At 35.4% G+C, this 15,890-nt stretch overlaps 1 protein-coding gene across 2 annotated transcripts in view; it reads right to left on the bottom strand.

The window, feature by feature from the left end:
- Nucleotides 1–15,890, bottom strand: part of LOC141544744 (uncharacterized) — a 43,613-nt gene that overhangs the window by 15,285 nt on the left and 12,438 nt on the right. For both annotated transcript variants that reach the window (XM_074271250.1, XM_074271251.1), the window contains exon 5: nt 739–876. In XM_074271250.1, coding sequence (XP_074127351.1) covers nt 739–876 — 138 coding nt within the window. The remainder of the gene's footprint in view (nt 1–738; nt 877–15,890) is intronic.

Here is a 15,890-nt window from a genome sequence, read left to right as displayed (position 1 = left end):
CCCAGAAAGGATACAGTTGTCCAGACAAGTTGTCCACACACAGTGAGAGGGATGATCTTTCCCCAGGACTTCTGACACCAAATTGAGCATATTTACCCCTACAAACTGCCTGTGAATACTTAATGTTGGCCATTAACATATAGGATTCTTTTTCATTAGCACTCACATGAAGATATCCAAGATATAATGTGATTTTCCCTAAACCTTAACTTTAGGTCTCTTACAAGTGAGAGATGTCTGCAAGACATTAAAAAAGAAATAAACAACAACAAAACCCACTGCCTCTATCAATGTACACAATTATTATTATATTATAGAATTTGTGAAGATCAAATACGAAAATGTATGTAAAACATTGGAAAATCTTAAAAACACTATTAAAATGGCAGTTATTATCATTATTACTTCTGAAAATTCTGATATCAGACTTGTGTGGTTCTAGCTCATATCTTTTTTGCCCGTGTTGTACTCAACTTCGATAATTTGAGTTGGTCATTTGCTCAATTTCTTCTTAGGATCCTTAAGTATGAAACAGAGGTCTATCCTCAAGAGGTTGCCTGTTTGCCCAGGGTTATTCTGAACATGTGGCAGTTGGAAGAGCTGGAATTTTCCAGGGACTTTGCCAGACAGTTGTTACATTATGCAAGTATAAAAACCATATTCACTTTCGATTTTATGGAGGAAAAATTCTTTTAGATGCAGTTACATAAAGACATTTAGAATTATGTTAGCACTTACAGAGGATAATCATATTGCTGAGCATACTGCTCAGCTGTCCATCCATACACATCTTGGATAGTGGGATCAGCATTATGGTGGAGAAGCAGAGTGACCAAATCTGATGATTCCTGAGTGACAGCAATCATAAGGGCCGTTCTAGAATAACAAAGAAACAATTCATTTTTAAAACTTTAAACTAATCACATTTAATCATGTTTCTAGATATACTTCAATAAGAAGATATCTCATATCATTTAGTCTTAATACACATATGCAACATGAACATATAGTGATGGAGAGGAGTATTTTGATTACTCAAGTGCAGCATTAGAAATGACAATGAAAACCAGACAGAAAGATGGAAAAGAGAACTTTTTTGTCCCCTTCCAATTTTAGTAGGGATTGTGAAATTAATCATAATTTAAAAAAAGAGAGATTGTGTCAATGTTCCTTGGGTGACAAAATTAAGGCAATTCAGTTTGTTTACTGGCCTGAAAAGTAAAGTGGAAGCTCTTTGAAAGGGGTAGCTAGATGGCACAATGGATAGAAACCCAGCCCTGAAGTTAGGAGGACCTGAGTTCAAATTTGGGCTCAGACACTTAACATTTCCTAGCTGTGACACCCTGGGCAAGTCAGTAGCACCAGTTGCCTCAGACAAAAAAACAAACAAACAAACAAACAAACAAAAACAATTAGAAACAATCTTATCAATTCCATTAAATTCTTACTCCAGTGCCCTATCATAATGTAGAAGTGACAATTGGTTGTCTAAAGCAAAATCAGATGAAGCTCTTTTATGTCTTAACTTTCTGAAAGTCTTTGAACATGAATACAGCAATGAACTTTCTTGTTTAGGGGAACACTTATGTAAATTTAGAAGAATTAATTGCCAGAAAGAGAGCACCAATTGATTTGGAGAAAGATCATTAACTCACAAAGTCAACTTATTAAAATTCTTAAGGAGCTGAACAAGTGGAAAGAATATCTATGTTGATGAAAACACAAATGTTTTCTGAAATACTTCTGAAGTACTGAGCTTATTGTATGCTGGATGATATATGGGTTTTTGATAAGCTAGTACTGATGAAAGATAGTACTATCCCTTGACTACTTAGTCATAAATGACAAAACAGCTTGATTCTGTTAAAGGTTCAGTTAGTGCAAGAAAAATCCTCACTGATGAAATCATAGATTTAAAAAGAAAAACTATTTATTTTGAAATATTAATAAGCTCTTTCTAGCAGATAGAAATATTAATTCTCTTTTTTCTCTGATCCTAACTCTCTAATATCAGATCTAAGAAAGGAGGAAAAAGTATGTTTGGATGGGAATTAAAAGATAATGAGAGATATTGAAACTGATGGAATCATAAACTTTAGTATTAGTAGTTAATATTATCATATGTCTAAAAAGGTGTGTTTTGTTTTGTTTTTTATTTTTATTAACATTGTGTTCAGCAGTCAAGATCGGGAAGTAAATAATAAATCATTTTGAGTCTTCCACATTAATCTCCAAAAAACATAAAATTGCTCCCCAATGAAACTTCTATAATAGCAGAACCATCAAAAGGATGGAGTGAAACTATCTGTGAGTTTAAGAATCTTGGAAGATTGGCAGGAAAGATCTCCCTAGAATAAATGGGAAATGCAGTCCAGAACAAGAAGCATCTCAGGAAACTTACATCAGGTTCCACCTCAGCAAACCAGCAGTAGATTCTGAGTGTCAGCTCAGAGAATTAGGCAAAAGCTAACACCAGCACCTCCCATGTACCTCCATGTTGGCATGGCCAGGGGAACAGGCAAACTTCAGCTCCGAGTTTTTAGGATAGCTCCCTGGTAAACAAGAAACCCCCAGGGGCCAGAACTCATGTGTTTCAGTGTAGCCCTAGGAAAAGAGGTCAATTTCAAACCTAGAGGTACTTAAGCACACAGGCAGCCACAAGTGGTTAAACTGCTACTTGCTTCAGTGTATCTCTGGAAAAGTGCAGAAAAAGCCTTAGAAGAAGGCAGGCACAAACACTCGGACATTGGCTCAGTATAAGCCTCCAGCAGTGTCAGCTACTCTACCCCACCCCATCCCTAAAGAAAAAGAGAAAGTGGTTTCAGGCCCAGAAAGGACTTTTAGGAGAGCTCAAAAAATAGCTTAAAAATCATATAATTCAAGGGCAAAAAAATAAGAACTTTTCATTGGCATTTTGCCCATAGATATTTTCACATAGTTGCCCTCATCTATTCTGTCACCATAATAACTTTCTATGGTCAGATCTCTTTTGCTCATCCTTTAGCACTGCTGGAGGCCCTCAGGGTCTTACAGCCTGCTTGGTACTAAATTGAGCTGTTAGTGATAGTGTTTGGCATGTATTGAGGCCCTTGAGGAGCTTCTGCATTCACCCCCAATACGACAAAGGACAGGGTAATCCAATCACTGGCAGGTACCTGTTTGCTTAGGTGCCTGAAGGTTAGAGTTTACTTCTTTATCTGGGGCTACACTGAAAGGAGGTCTGGCTTCTGGAGCTTGCCTGTTTTCAAGGACCTAGACTGAAGCATGTGACCCTTGTCAGAGGTAGTCTCCCTGTTCCCCTGACTATACTGGGATATTTTGGGGATCCAATGTTGGCATTTGCTTACTCCACCATACTGGTTCTCAGTTTCTACATATGGTTCCTGAGGTGGGGCTTCCTACTGGCTTGCTTCCTGACTTGCATTGTGCTCCCCTTTTGCCTCACACATTTCCTGCTAATTTTTCAAGATTTTTGGGCTCACAATTTATTTCTCCCAGTATTTTTGATGATTCTTCTCTGCCCCGATTTGGTGTGGAAACTATTTTATGTTTGTTTTTTGGTGAATATGAGAGTGCTACACTGATTTCCTGCTTAGTTTTCTAGCTCTACTCCCAGAAGTCATTCAAAAATATTAAATGCATTCTTTTCAGATCTTAATGCAATAAGATAAAATTCATCAAAGGGCAGTGGGAAAAACAGTTAAATCATTAATAAAAAACTAAATAATCTAATCCTAAATTTAAAAACAAAATTTCAGAATCAATGCTAAATCAAGCCTCTTAATAGAATCTGGAGTGACAGAATCCACAAACTTTCATAGTATAATCATTTTCCAACTTAAGATACTTTGCAAGGATTTCAGGAAAGGTCTGGCTCAATTGGATGGGGAGATGTATATGTATACATATACATGTATATATGTATATATGTATATATATATATAGATAGATAGATAGATAGATAGATAGATATAGATATAGATAGATAGATAGATAGATAGATAGATAGATAGATAGATAGATAGATATGTATACACACACATACATGCAAATTAATAGCAATGATCTGCAATGACCAGCTGTAAATGCCTTTCTTATTCTGAGTAGTACAATGATCCATATCTACTCTGAAGGACTTAGGATAAGAAATTGACCTCTCTTTTTCTCTCTCTCTCTTTCCCTCCAATCCTGCTTTTCTTTCTCTCCCTTTAAGTTTTATTTTTCTTTGAAGAAAAAACAAAAAGGATTTCATTATGATCTTATGCAAAAAGGCATGTTCATCAGTAGGAGTACTAACTTTACTTTTCTTAAAGATTGTTCTTGTTATTGTTGCTGTTGTTTGGGTGTTTTTGTTTGTTTTTACAATAAGAGAGTTCTATGTTTTCTTTCTCATCTATGGAAATGTTTTGCATAACTTCACATATAGTTTCTTAATAGGAACTGTGTGTAGGGACAAAGGAGAGAATGTGGAACTCACATTTTTGTTTTGTTTTACTTTTTATTTAATTTTATTTATTTTTAATTTTTTTAAATACATGTATATTTTCAATATTCAACATGCAAAATATTGTGTTCCAAATTTTTTCTCCTTCCATTTCCCTCACCCATCCCCAGTTAGCAAGTAATTCAATATATTAAACATGTGCAATTCTTCAATACACATTTTCACAATTATTATGCTGCATAAGAAAACCAGGTCAAAAGGGGGGAAAAAAGAAAGAAAGAAAACAAAAAGGAAGCAAAGAGAAACAACATCAAAAGTGAAATACTATGTTGTGATTCCCACTGAGATCCCATAGTCCTCTCTCTGGGGTGCAAATGGCTCTCTTCATCATGAGACCACTGGAACTGGCCTGAATCACCTTGCTGTTGAAAAGAGCCATTTCTGTCAGAAATGATCATTGTATAATCTTATTGTTGCTGCATACAATGTTCTTAGTTTTCCTCACTTCACTTAGCATCAGTTTATGTAAGTCTCTCAAGACCACTCTGAAATCATCCTGCTGATTATTCCTGATAGAATAATATTATTCCAAAAATGTAATATGCCATAACTTGTTCAGCCACTCTCCAACTGATGGACATCCACTCAGTATCCACTTCATTGCCACTACAAAAAGGGCTGCTACAAACATTTTTGCCAACATAAGTCCTTTTTCCTTTTTTATGATATCTTGGGGATACAGGCCCAATAGGGACATTGCTTGTTTAAAGGGACATTGTTTCAACATTGTTTCATATTGCTCTTCAGAATGGTTGGATCAGTTTACTTCACCAACATACCCTCCAATATTTATCATTATCTTTTCCTGTCATCCTAGTCAATCTGGGAGGTATGTAGTTGTATCTCAGAGTTGTTTTAATTTGCATTCCTCTGACCAATAATGAATTAAAGTATCTTTTCAAGTGACTAGAAATGGTTTGGATTTCTTCATCTGAAATTGTTCATATCCTTTAACCATTTGTCAATTGGATAATGGTTTGTATTCTTATTAATTTTTATTTGAATTAATTCTCTCTCTATATTTAGAAATTAGGCCTTTATCAGAGCCCTTGGAAGTAATTTTTCTCAGATTACTGCTTTCCTTCTTATCTTTATTGGTTTTGCTTGTACAGATTTTTTTTGTGTGTGCAGAAAATTTTTAAATCACATTAATTTAAAATTAAATTATGCATTTTGTATTCCAGAATGTACTCTAGTTCTTCTTTGGCAACAAATTCTTTCCTTCCTCACTGAACTGAGATTATTCTTCTAATTTGCTTATAGTAACACTCTTTATGTCTAAATCATTATTCCATTCAACTTTTTCTTGGTATAAGGTATTAGGTTAGGATCAATCATTTTTCATTTTTTTTACGATTTCTTTGGAATGCAGGTAAGTAGAGACACTGCTGGTTCAAAGGGTATGCACAGTTTGATAACCCTTTGGGCATAGTTCCATATTGCTCTCCAGAATGGTTGGGTCAGTTCACAACTCCATCAGTAATATAATATTGTCTCAGTTTTCCCACATTCCATCTAACATTCATCATTATCTTTTCTTGTCATTTTAACCAATCTGAGAATTCTGTAATGGTACCTCAGAGTTGTCCTAATTTGCATTTCTCAGACCAATAATGATTTAGAACATTTTTTCACATGACTAGAAATGATTTTAATTTCATCATCTGAAAATTGTCTGTTTATATGCTTTAGCTACTAATCATTTGGCGAATGGCATGTCTTTTCTATAAATTTGGAACTCAAAACTTGTAAAAAGAAATGAAAAGGTTTAAATGTAACTGACAATAAGAATAAATAAATTTTCAAAAAGCAATTATAGGAACTTATTACCAGAATTATACAAAATGGTTACATAGCATTTATACCAGGAATAGAGAGCTGTCTGAATATCAGAAAAAACTAACAGCATAATTGACTATATCAATAACAAAACTAACAGAAATCATATAATTATCTCAATATATTCAGACAAAAGCATTCAACAAAATATAATATTAATTCATATTAAACAACAACAACAAGAGGATGTAGTAATAAATCAAATTTTCCTAAAAATGATAAATACCATCTATCTAAAACCATATTCAAGCATTATATGCAATGGGAATAATATGGTAGAAACATTTCCAGTAAACTCAGGAGTGAAATGAGGTTGTCTCTTATCCCCACTACTATTTAATATTGTATTAGAAATGTTAGCTTTAACAATAAGAGGGGGAAAAAGAAATGACAGGAATAGAGTTGGTAATGAGAAAACAAAACTATCATTATTTGCAGATGATATGGCATGTTTAGTTAATCAACTAAAAATACTAAAAAAGAATTAACTTTAGTAAAGCTGGATACAAAATAAATGCCCGTAAAAGGGAATGATATAAATGGGATGACATACCAAAATTTATGAAATGTAACCAAAACAGCATTAAATAAAGGTAAAATTTACTTCTCTAAATTCTTATATCAGTGAAATAGAAATAGAACAGATCAATGAATTGGGCCAGAAACTAAAAAAAAAAAAAAAAACAAAACCTAGTAAGAGAGCAAATTTAAAAATCACTAATTCAGTACCAAATGGAAATCCTCAAAATCAAATCTGAGATTCAAGAGATTTAACTTATTAAAAAAATGTAGTGGAAGTATTAAGCTAATAAATCCAATAGCTGCTTTTATGAAAAATCATTGAGATACATCATTAATTAATTAGATTTTTTTAAAGGGTGTTGAAAACCAAATTCCAGTATCAAAAAATATGAAATTATCACTAATGAAGAAATTAAAGCAATTATTGGCAAATATTTTGCCCAATTATGTGCTAATAAATATGAGGAAATCAATGAATATTTAGGAAATCATAAATTACCCAAGTTAAGTGAACCGGAAATAGAATGCCTAATTAAATAACTGCATCTTAGAAAAAGAAATTGAGCAAGCCATTATTGAACTCCTTAAGGAAAAAAAATCCCCAGTGCCCGATGGGTTCACTTGGGAATTCTAATAAGCATTCAAAGAAAACTTCATTCTATGAGCATATACATTGCTAGGGAAAATAGGTGAAGGAGTCCTGCTAAATTCCTTTTATGCAACAAATATGGTGCTATACCTAAATAAGGAAGTGCTAGATAGAGAAATAAAATTATACTCTAATAAAATAAAATGATAAAAGTTGAAGAAAAGATAGGAAAATTGGGACATTTATGCATTGTTGGTGGAGTTGTGAACTGATCCAACCTTTCTGAAGAACAATTTGGAATTATAGCCAAAGGAGGAGAAAACTGTGAATACCAGCAATGCTATGTTTGTACCCCTATGAGATGATAAGAAAGGGGGAAACCCCGGAAAGCCTGCGTCTCTCAGAACCCGGCCACCCCCAACCCCCACCTGGACTGATTCAGCGCGTTCTCAGAGCCTCAGAGTGCAGACTCAGTACAGTCATCGTTGTTCTGTTAGTGGCTCTCTGCTGCCCTACCCCCAGTCTGTAGAGGAAGCCCATTAATACCATCCATCCCCATCCCCCACAAAACAGATCAATTGTTTCTCTTGTCAATTTTTTTTTCTTCGATTCCTACTCTGACAAAATGAACAAAAATTTCAAAAGGGTTCTAACCATTGACAGCTTTTGTATATAGAGAGAGCAGACTTCAAACACTGAGGAGACTAAAAACAGACTGTCCCTAGAGGAATCCCCTAAGGGGGATATGAGCTGCTCCTCAATACAAAAGAATCTCATAGAGGAAATCAAAAAGGCTCTCACTCTCACAAGAGAGCTGGAAGACAAATGGGAAAAGGAAAGGGAAGCTTGGCAAGAGAGCCTGGAGAAGTCATCCCATGCATTTAAAGACAGGGTGGATAAAGAAATCAAATCATTGAGAAACAAGATCAGTGAGCTGGAAAAGGTAAACAGCTCCAAGGAAAACAGGATTAGTGAGCTGGCAAAAGAAAACAGCTCTCTAAAGAATAAAATGGATAAAATGGAAAAAAAATTCCATAGAAGAAAAAAACTCAATTGGACAATTACAAAGAGATATAAAAAAAGTGAGTGAAGAAAATACATCATTGAAAATTAGACTCGAATAAGTAGAAATGAATGACTCAAGGAGAAACCAAGGGGTAGTCAAGCAAAACCAGAGAAATGAAACAATTGAAAAGAATGTCAAGTACTTTATTAGAAAGACAACAGACCTGGGAAACAGATCCAAGAGAGACGATTTGAGAATAATCGGTCTCCCTGAAAAATGGGAGGAAAAAAAGAGATTGGACACCATTTTCGATGAAATTATCAAAGAGAACTGCCCAGATGTTCTGGAAACAGAGGGTAAAATAGACATTGAAAACATTCATCGATCACCTACTGAAAGGGAACCTAAAATCAAAACGCCAAGAAATATAGTGGCCAAGTTCAAGAACCATCAGACAAAGCAAAAGATATTGGAAGCTGCTAGAACAAAGCAATTCAGATATGGAGGATCTACAATAAGAATAACCCAGGATCTAGCAGCGTCCGCATTAAAAGAACAAAGGGCCTGGAACATGATATTCCAAAAGGCTAAGGGACTTGGTATGCAGCCAAGAATAACTTACCCAGCAAGAATGAGCATCGTTTTCCAGGGAAGAAGATGGACATTTAACGAAATAAATGAATTCCATCTATTTTTGATGAAAAAAACAGATTTACATCAAAGGTTTGATCTTCAAATACAGAACTCAAGAGATTTCTAAAAAGGTAAAAAGAAATCTTGAGAACTATACTTCTGCCAAAAAAATATGTAAAGAACATATATACAATTTGTCTTAGAAACTAGAGGTGGAAAGGAAATTATATCATAAAAAAGGGTAAAGTGGTGGGACTACATCTCATGAAGAGGCAAAGGTAACCTATTATATCTGAGAGAAAGAAAGGAGGGAGATGAACATAGTGTGTCTCAATCGACATATTCGATTAATGGTGAAACTTCTTCCACTTCATTGAAAAGTGAAAGGGAAGGAGTAAGCTAAGGGGAAGGGAATACAGAAATTTTGAGGAAAAGGGGTAAAATAAGGGGAGGAACTTTAAGGTGGGGGAGGGATCCTAAAAATGGAGGGCTGTGAAAAGCAAGTGGTGTTCACCACTTTAATACTGGGTAGGGGGGGATGGCGGAGAAGAAACACACGTCTCTGTGAACGTCCTCACTCCCTCACAACCAATTAGATAAATTAAGTCTCAGAATTAGCTCAGGACTGATAGATACCATAAGGACTGGAAGCACGACTTACCAGCTGAAGAGAATCTGGAGTTTCAACAGGAAAGGTCAGTTCCCGGGGGAGGAATAAGAGAGACCAGCACAGACGGTGGGGTAGTGGCACACTGCGCCCATTGCGCTGGGAAGGGCTCTGGGATCAGATAAGCCACTGAGGTAAAGGAATCTGGCACAGGCTGTTAGCTCTTCTCTGCTAATTATTTAGCAGTTCAGAAGAGAAAGCCAAAATATTTTAAAACTCAGATTAGATTTTCCCTGGACCCTGAAGGTGACTCAGCAGATCTCGGCACCAGGGGGTGTGGCGTCAGCTACCTCCTGAGAATAGTTAAGAGATTGACAAGTGGGTGGATACGGCCCAAGGCAACACACACTGCCTAGCTTAGCTGGAGGGAGTGGAACTCAGCTCCAGGAAGTCCCAGAGAAGCGAAACCTTTGAACTAGGGACCAAGGTTTCTGGCAGACACTTCCAGTTTGAGCACAGGGGCTTTTCACATGACCTGCTGCAGACATCCACTCCCCACCCGGACACATAGGCTGGGCTTTGTGCTGTCTTTACTATTCTACGCCCTCGAAGCACAGTAGCGCTAATCACCTCTGAGGCACTTCCAGGGAGGGGGTGGGGAACTCTCTCCCAGAGCTCCATCTTAGCTCAGGCGCAGGAGCCTCTGCATCCATCTGGTCTGGGAGGAAGCTGGTAAAGAAGTAAATAAATAATTTCCTACCCCAGGGACAGACCCCAAAAGATTTTTTTAAATATGAGCAAAAAAGCTAGAAAAACCATAGATTCCTTCTATACAGAGAAAGAGCGGGTATCCAACCCCGAGGAAGGTAACAGCAGAGAGTCAGCAGATAACAACCTAAAGGGGAATGATTCCTGCCCCCCATTACATAACTCTCTCCTAGAAGAAACTCGTAAAAAATTGAGGGAGATTGAAGAAAAATGGGGAAAGGAAAGGGAAGCTATGATAGAGAATAACAACGTCCTGCAATTGGAGTTGGAAAAAATAAAGAATTCACAGGAGATGCAGGGAAACGAAATTTACGAATTAGAAAAGGTTAAAAAAACACAGGAAAGTAGGATTTCTGAATTGGAAAAGATAAAAAAGTCTCAAGAAAATAGAATTTCTGAATTGGAAAAAGAAAATAATTCTCAAAAAAAAAAATTAGGGAAATGGAAAAAAATTCAATAGAGCAAAATAATTCATTTAAAAACGAAATTGGGCATTTACAAAAAGAACTAAAAACTGTGAAAGAAGAAAATAACTCCTTAAAAGTCAGGATGGAACAAATAGAAATGAATGATTCACAGAGAACCCAAGAATCAGTCAAACAAAACAAAAAAAAATGAGAAGCTGGAGAACAACGTCAAATACTTACTGGGAAAATCTATAGACCTGGAAAATAGATCTAGGAGAGATAATCTGCGGATTATTGGACTTCCCGAAAACTATGATCAAAAAAAGAGCCTAGATTCTATTTTACAGGAAATTATCAAAGAGAACTGTCCAGAGATAATAGAAACAGAAGGGAAAGTAGATGTGGAAAGAATTCATCGAACTCCTTCTGAAATAGACCCTAAAAAAAGAACACCACGGAATATAGTGGCTAAGCTGCAGAATTACCACACAAAGGAGAAAATCCTGCAAGCAGCTAGAAAAAAAACAATTTAAATACCAAGGTGCCACAATAAGGGTCACCCAAGATCTGGCTGCCTCCACATTAAAAGATAGAAGGGGCTGGAACCTGATATTCCGTAAGGCAAAAGATCAAGGACTGCAACCAAGAATGAACTACCCAGCTAAGTTTAGCATCTTTTTCCATGGAAGAAGATGGTCATTCAATGAAACAGAGGAATTCTATATGTTTCTAAGAAAAAAACCAGACTTAAACAAAAAATTTGATCTACATACACAAGACTGAAGAGAAACAGAAAAAGGTACACAGAACCCTTGAGAACTGTAACTCTGTGGTGGGTATATAAAAAATACTCAAGGATAATTTGATTTTACTGATATAAAAGAAAAAAGGGGGGTGTAATAAAGGGAAGGAGGTCGGTTCAGAAAAAGGGGAAGGAGTGATAAAAAGAGGGAAACTACATCCCAGGAAGAGGCATAGAAAATACACCATATCTGAGGGAACTTAGTGAGGGGGAGAATCATTGTGTGAATCTTACTCTCATCAGGAGAGGCTCAAAAAGTAAATAATTCACATATTTGTTTTTCAGAGAATTTTTCTCTCACCTCATTAAAAGGGGGGAGAGGAAAAGGGAAAAGGGAAAGGAGAATAAGTGAAGGGACTTGGAGGGAGGGGGGAGGGATCCTAAAAAAAAAAAAAAAAGAGGGAGGGTTGCGCGTCACAAGGGGGGTCTGTAAATTAAATATCGGGGAGGGGGATCAGGGTGGTCAAGGGAAAAAAGCATAATCTGGGGATAATACGATGGCAGGAAATACAGAATTAGTAATTTTAACTGTAAATGTAAATGGGATGAACGATCCCATCAAACGGAGACGGATAGCAGATTGGATCAAAAAGCAGAACCCTACAATATGTTGCCTACAGGAAACACACTTAAAGCAGGGAGATACATACAGAATAAAGGTAAAAGGTTGGAACAGAGCCTATTATGCTTCAGGTAAAGCCAAAAAAGCAGGGGTAGCTATCCTTATCTCAGATCAAGCAAAAGCAGAAGTAGATCTCGTTAAAAAAGATAAGGAAGGAAACTATATGCTGCTGAAAGGTAGCATAAATAATGAAGCCATATCAATACTAAACATATATGCACCAAGTGGTATAGCATCTAACTTTCTAAAGGAAAAGTTAAGAGAACTACAAGAAGAAATAGACAGTAAAACTATAATAGTGGGAGATCTCAACCTTGCACTCTCAGATTTAGACAAATCAAAGCACAAAACAAACAAGAAAGAAATTAAAAAAGTAAATAGAATATTAGAAAAACTAGGTATGATAGACCTTTGGAGAAAACTGAATGGCAATAGGAAGGAATATACTTTCTTCTCAGCAGTTCATGGATCCTATACAAAAATTGACCATATATTAGGACATAAAGATCTCAAAATTAAATGTAGGAAGGCAGAAATAATAAATGCCTTCTTCTCAGATCACAATGCAATAAAAGCTACATTCAGTAAAAAGTTAGGGGTAAATAGACCAAAAAGTAATTGGAAACTGAATAATCTCATCTCAAAGAATGACTGGGTGAAAGAGCAAATTATAGAAACAATTAACAATTTCACCCAAGATAATGACAATGATGAGACATCATATCAAAATCTTTGGGATGCAGCTAAAGCAGTAATAAGGGGAAATTTTATATCTTTAGAGGCTTATTTGAAGAAAATTGAGAAAGAGAAGATTAACGAATTGGGCTTACCACTTAAAAGGCTAGAAAAAGACCAAATTATAAACCCCCAACCAAAAATTAAACTTGAAATACAAAAATTAAAAGGAGAAATCAATAAAATTGAAAGTAAAAAAACTATTGAATTAATAAATAAAACCAAGAGTTGGTTTTATGAAAAAGCCAATAAAATAGATAAACCTTTGGTAAATTTGATCAAAAAAAAGAAAGAGGAAAATCAAATTGATAGTCTTACAAATGAAAAGGGGGATCTTTCCACCAATGAAGAGGAAATTAGAGAAATAATAAGGAGTTACTTTGCCCAACTTTATGCCAATAAATTTGATAATTTAAGTGAAATGGATGACTTCCTCCAAAAATATAGGCTCCCTAGATTAACAGAGGAGGAGATAAATTGCTTAAATAGTCCCATTTCAGAAAAAGAAATAGAACAAGCTATTAATCAACTCCCCAGGAAAAAATCCCCAGGGCCAGATGGATTCACATGTGAATTCTACCAAACATTTAAAGAACAATTAGCCCCAATGTTATATAAATTATTTGAAAAAATAGGGGATGAAGGAGTCCTACCAAACTCCTTTTATGACACAGACATGGTACTGATACCTAAACCAGGTAGATCGAAAACTGAGAAAGAAAATTATAGACCAATCTCCTTAATGAATATTGATGCTAAAATCTTAAATAAGATATTAGCAAAAAGACTTCAGAAAATCATCTCCAAGATAATACACTATGATCAAGTAGGATTTATTCCAGGAATGCAGGGCTGGTTTAATATTAGGAAAACTATTAATATAATTGACCATATTAATAATCAAATTAATAAGAACCATATGATCATCTCAATAGATGCAGAAAAAGCATTTGACAAAATCCAACATCCATTCCTACTAAAAACTCTTGAGAGTATAGGAATAAATGGACTATTCCTTGAAATAATAAGGAGCATATATTTAAGACCTTCAGTAAGCATAATATGCAATAGAAATAAACTGCAACCTTTCCCAGTAAGATCAGGAGTGAAACAAGGTTGCCCACTATCACCATTACTATTCAATATAGTACTAGAAACGCTAGCCTCGGCAATAAGAGCCGAGAAAGAGATTCAAGGAATTAGAGTAGGAAATGAGGAAATTAAACTATCACTTTTTGCAGATGACATGATGGTATACTTCGAGAACCCCAAAGACTCTGCTAAAAAGCTACTAGAAATAATTCAAAATTTCAGCAAAGTGGCAGGATACAAAATAAATCCACATAAATCCACGGCATTTTTATATATCACTAACAAAATGCAACAGCAAGAGATACAAAGAGAAATTCCATTCTAAACAAATGTTGAGAGTATAAAATATTTGGGAATCCATCTACCAAAGAAAAGTCAGGAATTATATGAGAAAAATTACAAAACACTTGCCACAAAAATAAAATCAGATTTAAATAATTGGAAAGACATTCAGTGCTCTTGGATAGGCCGAGCGAATATAATAAAGATGACAATACTCCCCAAACTAATCTATTTATTTAGTGCTATACCAATCAGACTCCCAAGAAACTATTTCAATGACCTAGAAAAAATAACAACAAAATTCATATGGAAGAATAAAAGGTCGAGAATTGCAAGGGAACTAATGAAAAAAAAACTCAGAGGAAGGTGGTCTAAGTGTACCTGATCTAAAGCTATATTATATAGCAGCAGTCACCAAAACCATTTGGTATTGGCTAAGAAATAGACCGGTAGATCAGTGGAACAGATTAGATACAAAGGACAAAAAAGGGTACATCTATAGCAATCTAATCTTTGACAAACCCAAAGATTCCAACATTAGGGATAAAAATTCATTATTCGGAAAAAACTGTTGGGAAAACTGGAAATTAGTATGGCAGAAATTAGATATGGATCCACACTTAACACCATATACCAAGATAAGATCAAAATGGGTCCATGATTTAGGCATAAAGAGGGAGATAATAAATAGATTAGAGGAACAGAGGATAATCTACCTCTCAGACTTGTGGAGGAGGAAGGAATTTATGACCAGAGGAGAACTAGAGATCATTATTGATCACAAAATAGAAGATTTTGATTACATCAAACTAAAAAGTTTCTGTACAAATAATACTAATGCAAACAACATTAGAAGGGAAGTAACAAATTGGGAAAATATTTTTAAAAACAAAGGTTCTGACAAAGGTCTCATTTCCAAAATATATAGAGAACTAACCATAATTTATAAGAAACCGAACCATTCTCCAATTGATAAATGGTCAAAGGATATGAACAGACAATTCACAGAGGAAGAAATTGAAACTATATCCACTCACATGAAAGAGTGTTCCAAATCACTACTGATCAGAGAAATGCAAATTAAGACCACTCTGAGATACTACTACACACCTGTCATATTGGCTAAGATGACAGGAACAAATAATGATAAATGTTGGAGGGGATGTGGGGAAATTGGGACACTAATACATTGCTGGTGGAGTTGCGAAAGAATCCAGCCATAGTGGAGAGCAATCTGGAATTATGCCCAAAAAGTTATCAAACTGTGCATACCCTTTGACCCAGCAGCGCTACTACTGGAATTATATCCCAAAGAAATACTAAAGAGCGGAAAGAGACATATATGTGCCAAAATGTTTGTGGCAGCTCTTTTTGTTGTAGCTAGAAACTGGAAGATGAATGGATGCCCATCAGTTGGAGAATGGTTGGGTAAATTGTGGTATATGAAGGTTATGGAATATTATTGCTCTGTAAGAAATGACC

This window comes from Sminthopsis crassicaudata, chromosome 5, assembly GCF_048593235.1.
Source record: "Sminthopsis crassicaudata isolate SCR6 chromosome 5, ASM4859323v1, whole genome shotgun sequence".
NCBI classification, from domain to species: Eukaryota; Metazoa; Chordata; class Mammalia; order Dasyuromorphia; family Dasyuridae; genus Sminthopsis; species Sminthopsis crassicaudata.
This window is presented reverse-complemented; position numbering and strand designations above follow the sequence as displayed.